Source organism: Calidris pugnax, unplaced genomic scaffold (assembly GCF_001431845.1).
Source record: "Calidris pugnax isolate Ruff unplaced genomic scaffold, ASM143184v1 scaffold317, whole genome shotgun sequence".
NCBI classification, from domain to species: Eukaryota; Metazoa; Chordata; class Aves; order Charadriiformes; family Scolopacidae; genus Calidris; species Calidris pugnax.
Window position 1 is genome coordinate 1,359,754 of NW_015091111.1, and position 19,971 is coordinate 1,379,724.

At 46.9% G+C, this 19,971-nt stretch overlaps 1 protein-coding gene across 2 annotated transcripts in view; it reads left to right on the top strand.

Annotated features, from left to right (window-relative positions):
* The window catches only part of ABCA1 (ATP binding cassette subfamily A member 1), a 99,549-nt gene that overhangs the window by 68,075 nt on the left and 11,503 nt on the right, over nucleotides 1–19,971 (top strand). The window contains exons 12-36 of one of the 2 annotated variants that reach the window (XM_014958135.1): nucleotides 1,200–1,388; nucleotides 2,264–2,469; nucleotides 2,562–2,738; nucleotides 3,335–3,557; nucleotides 3,875–4,096; nucleotides 4,709–4,913; nucleotides 5,443–5,556; nucleotides 6,022–6,193; nucleotides 6,710–6,841; nucleotides 7,309–7,448; nucleotides 8,450–8,587; nucleotides 9,121–9,341; nucleotides 9,798–9,870; nucleotides 10,399–10,601; nucleotides 11,612–11,660; nucleotides 12,590–12,703; nucleotides 13,046–13,197; nucleotides 13,638–13,762; nucleotides 14,884–14,982; nucleotides 16,110–16,299; nucleotides 16,457–16,551; nucleotides 16,957–16,989; nucleotides 17,726–17,831; nucleotides 18,515–18,589; nucleotides 19,010–19,179. In XM_014958135.1, the coding sequence (XP_014813621.1) occupies nucleotides 1,200–1,388; nucleotides 2,264–2,469; nucleotides 2,562–2,738; nucleotides 3,335–3,557; nucleotides 3,875–4,096; nucleotides 4,709–4,913; nucleotides 5,443–5,556; nucleotides 6,022–6,193; nucleotides 6,710–6,841; nucleotides 7,309–7,448; nucleotides 8,450–8,587; nucleotides 9,121–9,341; nucleotides 9,798–9,870; nucleotides 10,399–10,601; nucleotides 11,612–11,660; nucleotides 12,590–12,703; nucleotides 13,046–13,197; nucleotides 13,638–13,762; nucleotides 14,884–14,982; nucleotides 16,110–16,299; nucleotides 16,457–16,551; nucleotides 16,957–16,989; nucleotides 17,726–17,831; nucleotides 18,515–18,589; nucleotides 19,010–19,179 (3,623 nt within the window). The remainder of the gene's footprint in view (nucleotides 1–1,199; nucleotides 1,389–2,263; nucleotides 2,470–2,561; nucleotides 2,739–3,334; nucleotides 3,558–3,874; nucleotides 4,097–4,708; nucleotides 4,914–5,442; nucleotides 5,557–6,021; nucleotides 6,194–6,709; nucleotides 6,842–7,308; nucleotides 7,449–8,449; nucleotides 8,588–9,120; nucleotides 9,342–9,797; nucleotides 9,871–10,398; nucleotides 10,602–11,611; nucleotides 11,661–12,589; nucleotides 12,704–13,045; nucleotides 13,198–13,637; nucleotides 13,763–14,883; nucleotides 14,983–16,109; nucleotides 16,300–16,456; nucleotides 16,552–16,956; nucleotides 16,990–17,725; nucleotides 17,832–18,514; nucleotides 18,590–19,009; nucleotides 19,180–19,971) is intronic. The other variant, XM_014958136.1, reaches the window with a different exon arrangement.

Genomic DNA, 19,971 nt, shown 5'->3' on the forward strand with positions numbered 1-19,971 from the left:
GTTTGATATTTGTTAGCTGCTGAGGCTGCTGGGGCTGCACCTCCCATCTTTCTGGGTTGTGCAGTCTATTGGCCATATTGCTTTCTGCTGAAGGAGAAGAAGATGCTTTGCTTGCCTATTTTGGCACTTCCAGCTTGATGCTAATGTGGCTGCTAAATTCAGGGAGGACAGCATGCAGCCCTGGAGTTCAGGAGCGGTGAGTCTGAGCCCCGTTCTTGCAGGCATGGTGCCTTTCCTGCTGGGGATGGTGGCACAAGACAGCCTTGGAAGGCTGAATGCAAGGAGAATGCTGTTTGCTTTGATTTTCCTTTCACAGAATGTTCTCTTTTGCCAGCTTGGCCTGTTGTGTTTTCTCAATTCGTGATGCTGTTTGTGTAACTGTGTCACCCTTACTTTCTGGTTTTCTGGTAACGGCAGAGCATGGGGAAGCTCCTCACCTCTCCAATTCATTCTTTGTTCTGGCAGAAAGTCTGTTTCCTGTTTTTATTGGTTAGGGTTTTTACAGTTTTCTCTCTTGTGCAGGTTTTTTCCCCCCCCATCCTCAGAAATCTAGCAGTTAAACCAGGTGGAAAAAAAGCACTGTCCTAGATAGGAGAACAGAGAGGCAGGATATTGTGATTGTACAGGGCTGCTTCAGCCAGCCCTGACGGCACAATAGCAAGACATATAAGAAAAAGCCACCTGGTCTCTGGTGCTGGTCTTTCTGCTGAGCGCTGTGTTCAGCCTCCGGCCGTGCCACAGCCCCCCTCCATCCCAGCCGGCAGCAGAGGTTGGTTTGGGAGGGGTGAGCAGAGCTTGGCAAGCACCCATTAGCCAAACGTGTGTCTCCTGAACGCACATCTCCCTCTAATTTCTTTTGCTGGTGCAAGGCCTGGTTGGCGTCTTCGGGGCGCCGAGCTGTGCATGGCTCTCTGCTGCCCTCTCCATGGGAGAGGGGTGGCAGGGCAGGGGCCCTGCCAGCCAGCCTGTGGAGCACACCCCATGGTGCTGTACCCAGGGAGGCACATCCTTTGACACGGGAGGTTAAGAGCAAGGCCCCGCCACCACCACCATGCTGATCTTCTCCAGTATGGCAGAGGGCCTCTCCCTGCACATTTTAAAAGGCGTTTCCCCCCATCGGTCTTGTTTTCTTGACGAGACAGGAGATCGGATATTAATTCTCAACAACTGTTTCTCTGTTGAAAATAAAATATTTGCAGACACTGCTGAAAGGCAAAGCTCTGTGGGACCTGCACTTGCCAGCTTCCAACTGGACAGTGGAGGACATTGCCCGTTTCCTGTCAAACCATCCGGAGGACTTTGAAACAGCAAATGGCTCAGTGTACACCTGGGTGGATGCCTTCAATGAGACAGACCGGGCCATCCAAACCATCTCCCGCTTCATGGAGGTGAGGTCCCGCTGCCGTGGGTGTGGAGCTGGTGGGAGGGCATCGGCTTGGGCTGCACCTGCACGGTGTGGTGTTCCTGGGAAGGGGAGGTAGGTGTTCCCTAGTCCATTTTCTGTGAACAGCCGGGCTTTAGTAGGGCTGGGCGCACAGCGTGTTAGAAGATGTCATGTGTTCAGTGCCTAAATATAGCCGTAAGAACCTAAGTGCAGGCCTTGCCCTTGAAGGTCTCGCATGGGCCATTGCGTGTGGTTTCCCGCCCTGCTGTTGCGGGGTGCTGCAAGCCCCAGCAGCACAACAGCTCGTGTTTCTCTCTGGGGTTTTCACTGGGGACTGTGAGGAAGCTAGCAGCTGCTTTAAGCTGAAGAAGACACAACAAATAATGAGGTTTGTTCTGCTTGTTACTTGATCGTCTTGGCAGATAAGTGCAAACAGACACAGGCGTTGGGCTGTCAGGGGCCTGGTCTGAAGCCTTCAGGTCTCTCCACTGATTTTTTTAGAGGCCTTTGAATCAGACGTAGCTTATTGGTAACAGAGAAAATAAGACTATCTATGGAAATGGATACCTGGATGGGATCCTGTAGCTAGTACTGCAATGCTACCTAACATCATGCCCAGAAAATACTTTTGCTAGGGTATTTTGCAGTGATATATATTTGATGGCAAGTGACCACCAAGCAGGAAAGAATGACATCTCCAGCAATTTGCTGGGCTACATGAGTCATTGCAAAGTAGTCCAGTGCTGTCACCTTTTCTTAGGCATGGCATTACCATTGCAGAGTTGTCTTTTTTTTTTTTTTTCCCCTCTCAAGTGTAAGCAAAGTACATTCTGTCTTTGTAACTTACCCCTAAACACTTTGAAATCTGTCCGCATCTAGTGTGTCAACTTGGATAAACTGGAGCCTGTGGCCACAGAAGTCCGGCTTATAAACAAGTCCTTGGAACTTCTGGATGAAAGGAGGTTCTGGGCTGGCATAGTCTTCACTGAAATAGCTCCTAACAGCGTAGAGCTCCCTCAACATGTGAAATACAAGATACGCATGGACATCGATAATGTGGAAAGGACAAACAAGATCAAGGATGGGTGAGTCGTGACATCCTGCCTTCTGAACAGTTTGTTACAGGGAATGCAGTGAGGAGGTTTTCTAACAGAAAGGTCTTATTCCCTCTGTGCAGGTACTGGGATCCTGGTCCCCGTGCTGACCCGTTTGAGGACATGCGCTATGTTTGGGGAGGCTTTGCCTACCTGCAGGATGTGGTGGAACAGGCCATCATTAGAGTGCAGACGGGCACGGAAAAGAATACAGGAGTTTACGTGCAGCAGATGCCATACCCATGTTATGTGGATGACATGTACGTATCCAGGAGGATTGTGGCTTGGGAGACGTGGTCTTTTGTCACTCCTTAGACATGGTTTATGTCCCTTCTATCGATGTAATCTCCTTAGTCTTCCTAATCTCTGGAATTAGGGCACCTGTGTGGAAGATTTAGAATATGCAATGACTTGCAGAATCCTTCTCAGGAGAAGGACTGTCTGTCCAGGACTTTGACATACAGAGTACATTCCTGACTTGTGACCATATCCCCAAACCTGATACAGGCAAAAATATCACTGGGAAAAAAAGCAGAGACCTAGACACAGGACAGACAGTGGAAAGAGGGACAGTTGAGAGCAGTCATCAGGAAAGGCAGGTCTTCACACCTGCTCTTCCACTGTGTGACAGTTGCAACTCCAGCTCTCGTTCTGGACTGGTGATTTGCGCTAGACCCATCAGCCTCACCTCATGGTGAGACACCTCACAGTGATCCTGTGTCATGCCCTGCACATTGGCTGCTTTGTGCAGTGTAGCCTTGGCTGTCACCATGCTCTGCTAGTCCTGGAGTAGTAGCTGAAGTTTCTGTGATTTTTCTCACTCTATTCTCTTGGCCTTTCTCCTTCCTTTTGTCAGATTCCTGCGTGTCATGAGCCGCTCCATGCCTCTCTTCATGACTCTAGCCTGGATTTACTCAGTGGCTGTGATAATTAAGGGCATTGTATATGAGAAGGAAGCCCGGCTGAAGGAGACAATGAGGATTATGGGACTTGACAATGGCATCCTTTGGCTAAGCTGGTTCATTAGCAGCCTCATCCCTCTTCTAATGAGTGCAGGCCTCCTGGTGCTAATCCTTAAGGTGAGTTGACTGGTTTGGTCTGTGGTGGCAGAATCTAGAGCCTTGATACCCTGCTGAACAGCAGCCTGCACTGGAACACTGGAGAGGAGTTAGTGAGTGTTGATTGAGCAGTAAGTTTTTGGCAACAGGGTTTTGGAACAAAATGGGGCTGAGTGGCTGAAAACAGCAGGAGGGGTTGTAGATTCAGTGCTTTTGAAAAGGTGCCTCTGGTACTGCCACACTTCTGGGAAGACTGTTGTGCAAATTTCAGGTCTGCAAACTAGAGCCACCTTGGAGAGTTCTTTCAAAGCCTGATATGCCTGTTTTTTTCCTGCCAGATGGGGAATCTGCTGCCTTACAGTGACCCTAGTGTGGTGTTTGTTTTCCTGTCCATCTTTGGTGTTGTGACCATACTCCAGTGCTTTCTCATCAGCACCGTGTTCTCCAGAGCCAACCTGGCAGCTGCCTGTGGTGGCATTGTCTATTTCACACTGTACCTGCCTTATGTGCTGTGTGTCGCCTGGCAGGACTATGTCAGCTTCTCACTGAAGATCTTTGCGGTGAGTCTTGAGGAAACTATCCTGGGTACTGGGCCTCCACCAGTATGGCGCTAAGCAGCTCTATAGCTAGATGCTGATGACAAGGTGGGGAGGTGGCAGTGGGAGGTTAGTTTTCCAGAGTAAGGGGCCATGAGGGCTGGGCTTGGTGAAGAGGTTGACTGAACTTAATAGTAGCTGCTGGGAGGGTTTTGTTGGCTTTGGCAGAAGTAATTCTCCTAGACTAAGCTGCCTTGGTCTCTGTATGCTGTGAAGCTGTCCCACTAGATATGCAGGCTGAAGGAACCAGCTGCCCTTCCTCTGCACAGCACTTCTTACCTGTCTGGAGAGGGTGGCTGTTAATCTCTTCCCTCACATAAATGTCCAAAGAGCAAGGGAAAGAAAACAGGGAAAGAAACAATTCTGGGTGGTGGTCCAGCAGACTTGAGGCCTTGTTTGCCGGAACCAAGACTGAATCTGCCACTCTCTGTTTGCAAATATGGTCACGGTCCTTGGACTTTTTACTTGTCCTATAAAGATTGTGGACCAAGTCCATAGCCTTATGCTAGAGCTGAGCTGCCCAGTTGGAGAGTAGTTGTGAAAAACTGAATGCTTGTTCTTGCCTCCCGTTTGTAGAGCCTGCTGTCTCCAGTAGCCTTTGGCTTTGGTTGCGAGTACTTTGCACTTTTTGAAGAGCAGGGAGTTGGTGTTCAGTGGGACAACTTTTTTGAGAGCCCATTGGAAGAAGATGGCTTTAGCATCACCACATCTGCTGTCATGATGTTGTTTGACACCTTCCTATATGGGGTCATGACCTGGTACATTGAGTCGGTCTTCCCAGGTGAGATCTGCTTCTGAATTGACACTTTTAAATAGATCCTTTCATCCTCTTCATTTGCTAAGGTGCAAATTGGGCCCACTTTTAAGCAGATCTGCAGAAAGGTTGTGGAGGAAAACCACAGACCAACATCACTGTAAGGTTGTTGCTGCTAATAGCAGTGACTGTTGCTGAGCACAGACGCTGTGCCCCATTGAGGTGATGGCTGAGATAGCCCCAGAAGCTTTGCTGCACTTCAGCTGTTCCTTTCTCTGAATTGCTGTGTCCGTAGACCCTGCTGCAGGGGAGAAGTTCAAAGTATCAGCACCATATGTGGCTTCCAGTACAGGGCTTTTAACCCTAAAATGAAGTTTGGGAAAAGACATACCTCTTAGCCCCAGAGTCTGGCAGTGTCTTCATCAAGAAAGATCTCTTCTTAGTCTTGCCAAACCTAGAGGCTAACTGGGGGTGGAGTACTTGCCTTCTTGTCCTGAAAGCTAGTATAAGAAAAGGAACAGATGTAGTCAGGCTCATGTAATCCTTTTCTCTTTAGGCCAGTACGGGATTCCCAGGCCTTGGTATTTTCCTTTCACAAAATCCTATTGGTTTGGTGAGGAACCACAGGACAGGCAGCACCCCCATCCTGACCAGAAGGGGCCTTCAGAAGGTAAGTGCTGACACCAGCCTTTCTGCATTGAAGTGTTACGGTTTTCCTTTTTGAAAGGAGAGTCCAAGGACAGTAGGACTGGCATGGCTAAGATGAAATTGGTAATCCCTTTGTTATTGCAGTTTTGGGTGTGCTTATCAGGTGGGTGTATCCAGATAAACCTGAGGTACTTAGCTCACTTGAGTGCAGGTGGGTACTTCAGCCTCATGGAGTTGAGTAATTATCTCATTTTTGTTGACCCTGGTGACACTGGAGATCTCTAACTCGCACATGAGCCCAGTAGAGACAAAAGAGCTAAAGGACAACTTCTGTGAAAGGTTCTTGTCCCTGAGGAACAAGTGTGGTCAGTTCTTTATATGGCTCGTTTATACTTGGATCTCCACAGCCCTAGGGGAATGTGACATTTCTTAGAACTCCACACAATTTCTTTTAAAACCTACCATCTCTCTCTCTGTTTTCTTCCAGTCTGCAAAGAGGAAGAGCCTATGCATCTGAGCCTTGGTGTTTCCATCCAGAACCTGGTCAAGGTTTATCGTGATGGCAAGAAAGTTGCTGTAGATGGTCTCACACTGAACTTCTATGAAGGACAAATCACATCCTTTCTGGGACATAATGGAGCGGGGAAAACCACTACCATGTAAGAGCGAAATAATGCTTTAAGGCAGTGCGGGAAGCAGCTCTGAATACTGCAGTTCCTTTCAATATGGTAGAGGTAGCTGTACAACTGCAGCGTACAAGCTGGTGCAGACTAAGGTGCTCTGCTGATTTACCCCAGTTGTGCAGCTGCCTCAGAAGATGCACAAGTACAGGGGTCTGAAACTGAACGTTGAGGTGGTGCCAAATGAATCTGCTAGCAGCACTTCTTGGTAATGCCATTTGTGATTCTGACTTAACAGTGTAAGGAAGTGAGTCAGGACTGAAAGGATATGAAGCTTTTAAAGGAAAAAATACTTCCTTCAAGCAGGGTTCTGTAGGTGTGTTAAAAACATTGGAGCAGATTTTTTTGTGTGTGTCTGTTGATGAAATGTTTCTCAGGCTACTTACCTGATGTGGGAGTTCCCCAGGGTTTCTACTCACTCTTCATTTATCCTGACATGTGCAGTAGCTAGTACCTAGTGGTGAAACCTGCTTATCTGTTATGTTTGTCCTTCAGGTCCATCTTGACTGGCTTGTTCCCCCCAACCTCGGGTACAGCCTTCATCCTGGGCAAAGATATCCGCTCTGAGCTCAGCACCATCAGGCAGAACCTGGGTGTCTGTCCACAACACAATGTCCTGTTTGACTTGTGAGTAACATCTGTGAGATGCAGTCCTGTCTTTATCTGTGTGCATGGTGTGACACAGCAGGATGATGTGAGATTGGTTCAAGACATTCTATTTATTATCATGTTTGTATGTGCCTGTGAATTATCAGCAAGAGCCTATGCTTTCATATTTTGTGTCTCTTTAAAGAAATCTACTCTGCTAAACTTAACTAGGCCAAATGTTTCCCCAGTGCCTATTTATTTGGGATGTTAGGGGTACTCTGTCAAGCACCCTTAAAGGAGGATTATTTACATTGCTGCTGAGTAGCCACACTCCAAAATCAGGTTCAAGCTGATCACACCCAGTCTGTAGCTCCTTCCTGAAACCTTGGCCTTAAAAGATGTTTTCCCAAGCAAACAAACAAACATGCCTGCTATAATGCTAACGCAATGGATGAATCCCAGTGTGGTGCTTTCAGCTGTGCCCTGAGCCTGCTCCTGTTCCCTAGGCTGACTGTGGAGGAGCATATCTGGTTCTACGCTCGGCTCAAAGGCCTGCCGGAAAAGAAGGTGAAAGAGGAGATGGAGCAGATGGCAGTGGATGTTGGTTTGCCTCACAAACTGAAAGCTAGGACAAGCAAACTCTCTGGTAGGTTCAGCTGCTTTTACATTTCTCCATTTCTACATTTCTCAGCCCCAGAAAAGCTCTCTTGGGTTTCACAGACCTTGGTTGAATCCTCCAATTAAATGTAGCCTACCACAAAATTAAGCACTTAAGGAAATGAGTTATTACATACCTTATTAGTGTATCTTAGTAAACTTAACAATCTTACACTGTCTTATGCTATCTAATGGCCCTAACAAGTCACTGTCTCTGAGTATTTTGTACTTGTTTCCATCACTACATAGTCCAGCTACATGTGATATGTGTTCTCCAAATGCTTGCTAATATGTTTGGGGTTTGTGAAAGTGGCTCAGACCATAATCTCCCAAGTCCCTTGCTGTTTGTAAAACCGTATGTGCATTTCTTATGCCGATTTATGTTTCTTCAGTTGGTATCCTGGAATATCCTTCCCCTTTGTTCAGGAGTGGCTGGATTCCTCTATCAGTCTGTACCAGATAGTTGAGGGACTGAGACTCCTTTGTCTCTGACTCAATCATCAGCACAGCCTGCACATTTGACCTTGGGAAGGGAGATAGATGGCCACAGATCGGCTTTAGTATTGACAAGTGTAATATAATTCCTTGCTGCTGCTTCTGGCACACTTCCATGGGAGAGGTGTCTCTTGGGACCTATTTCTGCTGCCTAGTCTCTGGAGACCTATGCTCCAGATCCTCAAATATGGTTAGGCCTCCAAGCTGGCAACTTACTACTGCCGATATTGGGATAGTATGATTCGCTTATGGAAGGGCTTACAAGGTGTAGTAGGAGGAGAGTTGGACTCTACTGAGAGAAGACCATCCAGATGAATTATCCCCTGTCCTGAAAGTGATGGGAGCTGAAGGGCCTGAAACAGTAGCAGTGCTTGGTCTTCTCAGTATGCAATTCTGCTTTCTCTTGAAAAGCTGATTATCCACTATGCTGCAGTTATTGCTGTTCCCCTCATCTCTACATCAGCCTGAACACCTCTTTCTTATTGTGCCTGTCAGGTGGCATGCAGAGGAAGCTCTCAGTTGCCTTAGCCTTTGTTGGCGGGTCCAAGGTTGTTATTCTGGATGAGCCTACTGCTGGGGTGGATCCCTATTCTCGCAGAGGAATATGGGAATTGCTTCTCAAGTATCGACAAGGTATGTGGGCTTTTTCAGTATGCCTAATGAATGTGTCACGGAAAGCAAAAGAAAATCAATCTGATTCACGACTGTTCTCAAAATAGCAATGTCTCCCTGCAAATCTATTGTTGCCTGCACTGAGGAAGGAACAAAGAGCATGCAGGACGAGGATGTTCTTATCTCTCATCTGTCTTCCTTTCTTATCCTATTCATGTCAGAGTGCTCCTCACTGGATTGTGAGGACAGTTAAAGTCAGAAATTCACCCTTGGTGTGCAGTAGTGTCCTGTTCTGCTCTGTGCAACCAGCCTTGCTGACATGAAATTAATCTGCCTTTGCTGTGCATGACAAAGGCCTGCAGAGACTGGGGAGAATAAACTTGTGATGACGATAGTGACCTTCTTCCATACCGCTAGCTTCATTCAAAGGAGCCTGGAGTTGTGGCATCAACCTCCCATCCAACTTCATGGCAAGATCCAGCTGATTGTGGCTTTGGCTTGGGAACATGAGTATGGTTGACTTACCAGCAGTGTCTTCCCTTGCTTTCTTCCAGGCCGCACTATTATTCTCTCCACACACCACATGGACGAGGCAGACATTCTGGGGGACCGGATTGCCATCATCTCTCATGGCAAGCTCTGCTGTGTTGGCTCTTCTCTCTTCCTGAAGAACCAGCTGGGAACAGGCTACTATTTGACCCTGGTCAAGAAGGATGTGGATTCTTCTCTGAGCTCCTGCCGAAATAGCAGCAGCACAGTGTCCTATCTGAAAAAGGTAGAGCTGTCCCTTCCTGCTCGTATTTGTTCTTCCTTCAAGAAATCTTAGGCTTATGGGAAGCAGCAGCAGCTAAGAGTTTGTGTGGTAGAGTGTCTCAAATAGAAATCCCTTATTCTTTAAAAGTGTTACTTGCTTTTATAGATGCTATGGCAGATCATGTCTGGTTAAACTGTTGCATGGGACACGCATCTCTATTATAGCTTCTTTCAATGCTGGTGATCCAAAGCTGATTGGAAAGATATATATGAAGTGAACGCTTTTGTAAACACTTCTATAACTGTGACCTCTTGTATTTCACCCCTTTGCAGTGGGTTGACGCTTTTACTTTGACTCCTCTGTGGAGTATCCAGCATGTTGCAGCATCTGGTTGGAGTTGCCTAGAGAGTAGGATCTTGTGGGCCCCTTCTTGATTAAACAGCAGGAAACAATGGTTGTCTTCTCTTTTGTGACCAGGATGACAGCGTCTCCCAGAGCAGCTCTGATGCTGGCCTTGGCAGTGACCATGAAAGTGACACATTGACAATAGGTGAGGCTAAGAAAATAACGTAAGATTCAGTCCCAGTGTTGATGTGCTGTCTCTGGCTTTGGACAATTGCCTTAACCTTGTGCCCTTGTACAACTATGGTCTTGGGACAGCTATTGAATTCACAGAGATGGTATTTTTAAATCCATAAGTACTGGAACATTTTTCTCTAGTGAGCCATTTTGAGCTCAAGCTGTTCTGAAATTTAATTACCAAAGATCACGTAGTTACTAGCAATAAGTAATGTTTGCTGGTGAACTGTACATCAATGACTTGCAGGGCTGCCGGTAGCATGTAAAAACTCTCCCAAATTCTGCAGATAAAAAGAATAGCCAGGCTTGGGTCCAGGCTTTCATCCAAATTTGTGTTAAATGTAAAAAGAAACCAGATTTCCCATGGAAGTGAGCTGCTTTCCAGAGATGTCCCATTTCCCCTCCTTTCCTTATGGTGAGGTTTTTCAGACTGAGATCTTCTTTCCACCTAATGAGTAGTAACAAGATGAACACCATCTTTTCCTTTTGGTTCTTCTAGATGTCTCTGCAATTTCAAATCTCATTACAAAACACGTTCCTGAGGCCAGGCTGGTGGAGGATATTGGCCATGAATTAACCTATGTCTTGCCATACAAGGCTGCTAAAGAGGGAGCTTTTGTGGAGCTGTTCCATGAAATTGATGACCGTCTCTCTGATCTTGGCATTTCCAGCTACGGCATCTCTGAAACCACCCTGGAGGAGGTGAGTGAGCTGAAGGTTCTCTTTTGACTTACACTAGGCAAAATTAATCATGGCAGAAATAAGAACAAAATAGAGTCTTGTCTCTTCCTGTAAACACTTACTGTGGAACTGGCAGCTTTGCGTTCGTCTCCGAAATGGATTGCTTTCTGCCCTGTTTAAGTGCGTGCTCAGAGAAGCGTGCATTAAAAACTGAAATGTAGTACAGGCAAGCACAGACAGATCCTTTGTACTCAATTGCACTTTGAGATGTCATGTGAAGATTGGCCCCTGATTTGGCTTCTGGTGACTGTGTAAATACCTTTGAGGTATTTTCAGGGATGCTTTCTGCTGCTTATAACTGAAAACATGTATTTCAGTAGTACAGACCTTAGTTTGCAGAAACCACTTAGATGCATGCCTTATCAAGGATGTTTTTGGGGTTTGTTCCTTTTGGCTGTGTTCAAGCTGACAAGTCTGCCTACCTGCCTTTTACCACAGAAGTGTCAGGCACTTTATACCCTGTTTATATAAAATCTTTTTTTTTTTCCCAAAAAATAATGACAAGGGAACCTAGAATGGTGTTGAGGTTGCCCTGTAGGTCCTCCCACAGCTGTGAAGGCCTTAGCTACTTTCTGCAATTTGAAAATGTTTTTTCTAGTCTGGGAGAGTCCATGGGACAAGCTCCACGAAGGTGCCTATTCGGGCATGAACAGGAGACTAGGAGGAGGATGGCATTCCCCAAATTCAGTAACTAGGTCTTTATCTGAGACATGGGAAAGGGCTTGTGTTTGAGATGCTCAGAGAACTGACGTTGGAAAGGGGGAGCAGCTGGTGCGCCATATCAGACTGGCTCCTGGAAGCTGAAGAGAAGCCACAAAATCCATGTCCCCATCATGCAGGGGATAAAACCTGTATCTGCTGTTCTCATGATGCTTCTGTCAGTCTTGTGCTCTCTTACAGCAGCTCCTGAAGCAATCTGCAAAGTATCACTCCTCTTCAAATTTTCACTGATGCTTATCATTGCTTTTCAGATCTTCCTGAAAGTGGCTGATGATAGTGGAGTGGATGCAGAAACCTCAGGTAGGTAGTCTGTAGTTGTCTCCTGTAGTGCTGAAGGCCACTTCAGGGGGAGGTACCCTTTCTTACGGTATTAGTGCTGTTTAAGCACGAGGCTGACCAAGCCTAGCTATTTCAGGAGTAAAATCTCAGTGCAGGGCTTAGATTCTAGGGGAATTAAGGGTCTAGTGGGTATCTCAGATGATGAGTTTTCCTGTTCTCACCAGCCTTGGGCAGGTGGGTGACCTTTATATATGGCATATCCAGCTACACAGTGACACATGCAAAGGTGTGACAGGCTCTGTTTCAGTCTGAACTGGAACTCTGCTGTGCTAATATTTTTAATGATCGAAAATAGCTGTTCTTAGTATACTTAATGCCTGTTTTATATACTGTTAACTCAGTTTTATAACTGTTGACACAGTGGCAGTATGTTTATTTCGCAATAGTGGAGAATTTCTAGTGTTTGAGTGTACTGGGAATTACTTGACTGACACTATTGTCTGCTCCGAGGAACAGGAAAAGCTTTTGACAGGGTCAGTCTGCAGTAGGGACCAAATGACTTTCTAGGAGCATCTCACTACACTAAGTGCTTGTACCAGCATTTCCTCATAAACTAGTGCTAGCAAATTGCACTTGGACTCATATGTACATTAAATAAGAATTTTCTTAGAGTGAGAGCAGCCTGCCATTTTCCATGGCTAAATGAAAAAAGTGTTGAGTGTACTGGAAGAAGCTTCTAAGACAGCACACAAAGTGATGCATAAAACATGTGAACCCTGTAGTGTGGCAGTCTTGGTTTTACTTTTGCCTGCACTGGGGTCACTGCAGATCAGCTCCTCAGTTTGCAAATGGAATACCTGTAAAATGAGAATGATAATGCTTTTGTTTTTCTGGGGCTAACTGGAGACTAACTGAAGCAGTTCAGCTAATCATAACTGCATTATTTTCAGATGGGACATTGCCAGCCAGAAGGAATAGGCGTCCATTTGGAGACAGACAGAGCTGCCTTCGTCCATTTACAGAAGATGATGCATTTGATCCTAATGATTCAGACATAGATCCAGGTACTGCTGTGGCTTAAACTTGTTTTCTTCTTGTGGGCACTCTTTCATATCATAAACACTGCAGATCATAAGGCTAACACAAAGGAGTGGTGGTTTATTTGCCTTTAGGAGTAGTGGGCAGTGCAGTATCCACAGCCTGTTCAACCCTCCCATCAAGGCTCAGAGACGAGGGTGGAAATGCATTTATGTGAATTTCTGTTGCTGTCTCTGCTCACGGCTCTCTTTTGGTTTTTTTTGATGAGTGAGAGTAGCAGTTCCAGCTATCATCCTGTGTTTCCAGCACAGAAGTGCCCCGAGAGGATTTCTGTGAGCTTTTGAATGACGGTCATTTCTTCTTGCTAGCAGAATCCAGAGAGACAGACCTTCTCAGCGGCATGGACGGGAAAGGCTCCTACCAGATGAAGGGCTGGAAGCTCACCCAGCAGCAGTTCATGGCTCTGTTGTGGAAGAGGCTACTTATTGCCAAGAGAAGCCGGAAGGGCTTCTTTGCTCAGGTGAGAGCACCCAACATGTGCAGAGGGACAGCTCTGAACCACACATTCTATTCAGAGTTAGAGGTGGGCAGAAAATTCCCTCAAGGGAATACAGATAACAAAAACTAGTCTTCACTACGTGTTTGAGCAAAACGAGGCTCGCACAAGTGAAGGGGGTTACATGATAACCAAGTGGTTACAGTAATCTTGCACAGCAAGGATGAGTTGGGGTTCAAATCCAAAAGCGGCATTTGTAGGCTGAATCCCATGCATCCCAAGTGAGTGCCCTGGTTGAATGCCAGGGTAGGTCTTGGTGTCTAGCAATACCTTAGTGTAAATAGAATAGACCTTCCCGGGAAACTTTGAAGAGGTTTTGATCTATTAGGTGACTCACATGTAGCTCTTGTTGCCTATGGGAACACTCGCATTAAAAAGGCTTTGCTCTTCCCTTGCAATTTCAGATTGTGCTGCCAGCTGTCTTCGTGTGCATTGCTCTCATGTTCAGCCTGATCGTTCCTCCCTTTGGGAAGTATCCCAGCCTGGAATTACAGCCCTGGATGTATGATGAGCAGTACACTTTTATTAGGTATGTTTCTTGTGGCCTAGAAATGGTGCGAAATCCTACAATTCTGTTGTTCTCTGCAAATGTGAGTTACTAGGTTCTTTACCAGGTTGTTCAAATTTATTTTCTGGGCTTAGCTGAGAAGCACATTTTAATACAGTCCTGGTATTTTCTTTTTGGACCTTTAAGTGCCAACTCCAACTACTGACAAGGCCATATCCATTTCCCAACGGTGCTGTTAAACTGGGGTGCATTAAAGAGAGCATGGCCAGCAGGTCGAGGGAGGTCATCCTTCCCCTTTACTTTGCTGTGGTGAGACCCTGTCTGGAGTACTGTGTCCAGTTCTGGGCCCCCAGGTTCAAGAAGGACAGGGAACTGCTGGAAAGAGTCAGTGGAGGGCTATGAAGATGATCAAGGCAATGGAGCACTTCTCTTGTGAAGAAAGGCTGAGAGACCTGGGTGTGTTTAGCCTGGAGAAGACTGAGAGGGGACTTTGTCAATGCTTACAAATATCTAAAGGGCGGGTGTCAAGGGGATGGGGTCAGGCTCTTCTCAGTGGTGCCTGGTGACAGGACAAGGGGTAATGGACACAAGCTGGAACACAGGAAATTCTATCTGAACCTAAGGATAATATACTTTACTTTGAGGGTGACAGCACTGGAACAGGCTGCCCAGGGAGTGTGTAGAGTCTCCATCTTTGGAGATACTCAAAACCTGCATGGATGCATTCCTGTCCAGCCTGCTCTAGGTGAACCTAAGGATAATATACTTTACTTTGAGGGTGACAGCACTGGAACAGGCTGCCCAGGGAGTGTGTAGAGTCTCCATCTTTGGAGATACTCAAAACCTGCATGGATGCATTCCTGTCCAGCCTGCTCTAGGTGAACCTGCTTTGGTAGTGCGGTTGAACTAGATGATCTCTGAAGGTCCCTGCCAACCCCTACAATTCTGTGATTCTGTGACTCTGGTAATATTGTGCGCAAAGACCAAGAGTGTGTGTGGTCCTAGGCCAAGCACTCTCAAAAGGGAAATACCTACCCATATCCTTTTCCTGGACTCTTTCACTGTGCTCTCAGCCTTGCTCTGCTGCTCCTTTTGCTGTGTGCCTGTTCCGACCTGATTATGTTTCTCTGCTGTCCCCATAGCAATGATGCTCCAGAAGATGCAGGCACTCAGACACTTCTGGATGCCCTTCTCAATAAGCCTGGTTTTGGAACACGCTGTATGCAGGGACACTCCATCCCGTAAGTAGAACTCTGGGCTGGGAAGAGGAAGCCCAGTCCCAGCTTCTGGTCCCATAGTATATTTAGCTGCTTTAGGGAATGATAGTCATTCATGGCCAGAGCAGGATTTAAGCCAAAAGGGTTGCAGTTTCATTGTTTTTTCTGCTCAGGACCTTTTGGAAAGTTACCAGCCCTCAGCATGGTGAGGGAGTGAGTCCTTTACTGACTAAGACTGAAAGGAGAGTAGTCTCTCCCTCAAATTACGATTGGGTCCTGAACATGGAAAAGGAACTAGTCATGTTGCTGTATTTTGTTGACTGTAGCTGTGCCCATTCCACGATCCTCTGTTTGTAGCTGCACTGGAAACCTAGGTGAGCGTGCCCACAAACACCAGCACAAGGAGTAGACAGCCAGACAGCGTTGGTGGTGTTTCCTAGCTCTGCCACTGACTTGTTGCATGGTCTTGGGAAAATCAAAAGATCCAGGCCATGAGTGCAGGTGGGTCCAGGATAGTGTGTCTCTAGCCTAGAAGAACTGCAGCTCATGTTCACAGGCTGATGGGGAGAGGGACAAGGGGCCTTATATGCTGGCCAGAGGTGACAAGTAAGCTGTATCCTGTAAAACAGATACAGGAGCTGGGTTACTCCCATGGGACGTGGGGAGGAGGCTGCCTGATGCTGCCTGGGGGAAGAGCAGCATTCTGGTGCCCCAAAGGCAAAAAGTCCAAGTCACCAAAAAAAAACGAATGTCTGCCATGATCTTAGAATCATAGAATATCTCCTTACAGGACTACTTAAAACTAAGCCACATGATTAAGAGCTTCACCCAGATGTCCCTTGAACTCTGGACACTGTGTGTGCTGGGAGTGACTGAAATAAAGCACTTGCATGCTGTGGAGCAGATGAGAAGAGGGGAGTGTCCAGCACTACTCAGTGTTGGCCAACCTCAGTCTCTTTGGTATTGGAATTTGTTAGAAGCTGCAGAGCTCAGTCTTGTGCTTTGAACTGTTAGTCTCAGTGAGGTCAGGATCCTTTGAAAAACAGCCTACCTCTTCTGGGGAGTGTGGTGTCTGTTATTTAAGTGGTTTGTAAGCAAAGCCGTTGTAGTTGTTGTAAAACTGCATTTGTCTTGCATTTTTCTTGACATAGAGACACTCCTTGCACCGTGGGGCAGACAGAGTGGACCACCGCTCCAGTCCCAGCCTCAGTCATGGACATTTTCTTGAAAGGCAACTGGAGCATGGAGAACCCTTCCCCATCTTGTGAGTGCAGCAATGAGAAGATCAAGAAGATGCTGCCGGTGTGCCCCCCTGGGGCTGGCGGGCTGCCACCTCCACAGGTAGGAGAGGGAGCTCAGTGGTACCGCCGTGAGGGATGCTCCTGGAGAGCAGAGTGGCTGGGTGTGATTCTTGCGTGCAGCACTGCATGCAGTTTGTTCGACTCGGCATCTGCTTTTTCTGATGGGTGTTTATCTGTGTTTTCCTCGGCGATGCCAGCGTGAGCAAGACACCGCTGACATCCTCCAGAATCTGACAGGTCGCAACATATCAGACTATCTAGTGAAGACCTACGCACAGATCATTGGGAAAAGGTAGCTACTGAACACACCCTCTCCCTTTCCTCCCCTCTAAATGCTTCTTGTTGTATGGGGGATGCTGCGCAGATCAAGCGAATAGGCCTTCACAACCCAAGCTCTTCAGCAGAGGGCCAGAGCCACTCAGCTCCTCACTGTCCTGATCCGTACCTCAGGTGGTGTTTCTCCTTTATTAGTGATGCTGTGGCAGCTCTGAGGGAGCTGTCCTGAGCCTTGTAGGCAGAGTACAGGGAAAATCTGGGCACGAACCATAGGGACTACACCCGAAGGACTGGTGAGACATACGCCAGATGTGAGAGGCTGTTGAACACTTTACCCTGGCTGTGTGTCTGCAGGACTGCTGAGTCTTTCTCTCCTCTTGTTCTACGAATTATACATTGGCTTTCTTTTCTGTCTCTACAGCTTGAAGAATAAGATCTGGGTGAATGAGTTCAGGTGAGTTACTACCTTTTCTCTGGCTTGTATGCATCTGCTAACCCTTAAGCATTGTATTAAGCATGACAGATACACCCTGTACTGCAGTTTGTTTTGTATGATTCTTAACTGCTAAATATTGAAAGAGCATGTTTAAGAATCACAGATTCATAGAATGGTTAGAGTTGGAAGGGACCTTAAAGATCCTCTAGTTCCAACCCCCCTGCCATGGGCAGGGACACCTCCCACTAGACCAGGTTGCTCAAAGCCCCATCCAGCCTGGCCTTGAATGCTCCAGGGATGGGGCATTCACAAGTTCTCTGGGCAATAAGGTGGGACAACCCAGATCACTGAAAAGCATGCCTGCCTAATGTGGGGAACAGTACTGGCTTGAAAAAATTTGCGGGACCAGCCTGCTGATATTTCATCCTGGGAAGTGCTGTTCTTCTAAGTCAAGGGAAGCAAAGAGATGTCCTGCTTTGCCTGCACTGGCAGCAGAGGATAGTGCATTCTTTAAATGGAGCAGCACACTGAGCAGTCATCAGATGGGTATTTAAACCCGGAATCAAAGAATGGGAGACATCATGACTAAGCAGCAGCGTATGAAGGTCAAAGTTGTCCCTTCATGTAAGAATGAACATGCTTGCCTTGGATATAGCACAGGAAGAGGAAGCATCTGGGGAGGGAGGAGGAGTAGTGTTTTCTGGAAGTCAGTGGGTAGTCAAGTCTTAGTATCACTTTCTGTCTGAACTTTTAGGTATGGTGGTTTTTCCCTGGGAGCCAGCAGTTCTCTCATGCTTCCTCCAAGCCATGAAGTCACTGATGCCATTAAGCAGGTGAAGAAAATCTTGGAGCTAGCACAGGTGAGCAGCTGTCCTTCTTAACCCCAGGATGCCCTACCTAATGTCAGAGTCCTGTTACTTGGAAGCCATAAAATGTGGATCATGTGTGCCATAGCTGTGTCCAGTGGCTTTTCCCATTGCCTCTGAGCTGGGGTCTCCCAGGCTGGTGTCTGGGAGCACCAGAAGACTTGGGGACACACTCAGCTGAGATTTACACAGCCCAGGTGACTGGTGTGGGTTCTGCCAAACACCGTTTGCAAGCCAGTGGAGATTAGCCATCTCTGAGTGTTTGTTTTTTTTTTTCAAGGTAGGACAGGCAGTCTCGGGGATTTAACAACTGGTTGCCACCTCCTTCAAAACCTCAGTTGACCTCTCCCGTGCTGAGTCTGCCTTGGCTTAGAAGAGAATTTTGGCCACTGCTTTCTTCTCAGACTGCCTGTGGCCTGCAGTGTCTCTGAATGTTGGTTAATACTGCTGGGGAAAAAAGCAGGGCTAAGGCAGGCCTCTCTCACCAGTGGGATTGCAGGGAGGAAAGCTGCAGCTACGCAGCCTTCTTACCACCTCCGACTTGGTGGATACAGGCTGCAGAATAGAAAGACGACTGTCGGAGCTGTGAAAAATATAGTGTGACCCCCCCACTAGCCTCCAGGACATGAATAAAGCTACTCTCAGAGGGGAAGTAACTGTCTTTTTGCTGTTTGCAGGGGAGTTCTGGAGATCGGTTTCTGAACAGCTTGTCAAGTTTCATGAAAGGCCTGGATACAAAGAACAATGTGAAGGTAAATTAACCAGTTCTCACCTGTGCCTGCTATTTGAAGCTCTCGTAACCTGGAGCTATTTTTAGTTAGCAAAGTCACAGCAGTTTGCCTTGGACAACTGTGCAAACCAAAGCTCTCTGTATTTGCTAGTGGAGCAAATGCAGCTTGTATTCTTGCGTGGGTTTCACCAGAATCTCTTTCTTACTTGGAGTCTAGGCCTAGGGCCCAGAAGGAGTTCAGTGCTAGATCAGTTCTAGCATCCAGCACATTCTTGTGGTTATTGATCAAACTGTATATTCTGCCTGTGAGCAAACTAGCTGGAAGTATGTGGAAAGAAATGATACACCCTCAATAAAGGAAGGGATGTTCTGCAGAGCTTAGGCGCATGTTAAGTAGCTGATGTACCTGGTGCCTTTCTGATGCTGATGTGGCCTCTTGCAGGTGTGGTTCAACAACAAGGGCTGGCATGCCATCGCCTCCTTCCTGAATGTGATCAACAATGCCATCCTTCGGGCTAACCTGCAGCAGGGCAAAAACCCTAGTGCTTATGGAATCACTGCCTTCAATCACCCACTCAACCTCACCAAGCAGCAGCTCTCTGAAGTGGCTTTGTAAGTCCTGATGTGAACACAGTTGAGTTTGGGCTCATCTGCTGCCGATTACTGGAAATGGGCAACATGGGAAGCTTTAGCCTCACTGGGTAGACACTCAACGGCCTGTGGCATTTAGGCATTAATATGCTGGCCTTACTGTCTGTGGTCTGGGCAGGTGACAGCACTTGCTGTTGAACAGCACTGCTGTGGAAGCTTTCTAGGTCTCTGAGTCCCTGGAAGCTGCCGTTTCTAAGAACCAGTATAATCTTCAGATGTTCTGACACTTGGGAAATTCCTCTCAGCCATATCCAGAAGTGCAGCTCACCATGAATATGGTCATTCTTTTGTTCCAAGGTGCCACTGTTTGACTAAAAAACATTGATAGATCCTGTTCAGTTTTGACCACTGTCTCAACATGGGGGACACATGGTACTGCACAGGGCTTACTGCTCTGAGACATTGATTAGTTCACTGTTATCACAACTAGAGTCAGGATTCATAAGCTGTCTGCAGATATATCCTTCAAACCTTGGAGCAGTGGCAGAGGACAGTCAGATACCTCTGAACCTTAAAACAACACAAAAAAAAAAAAAAAAAAAACGCCTGAAAACCCCAAGAAGGACAAAGAACAGCCTGTGAACTGGAGCCACAGCCTGTCTGCAGATATATCCTTCAAACCTTGGAGCAGTGGCAGAGGACAGTCAGATACCTCTGAACCTTAAAACAACACAAAAAAAAAAAAAAACAAACGCCTGAAAACCCCAAGAAATACATTGTGGGACACAAAGTGGTGGTAAGGAAGGCAGAAAA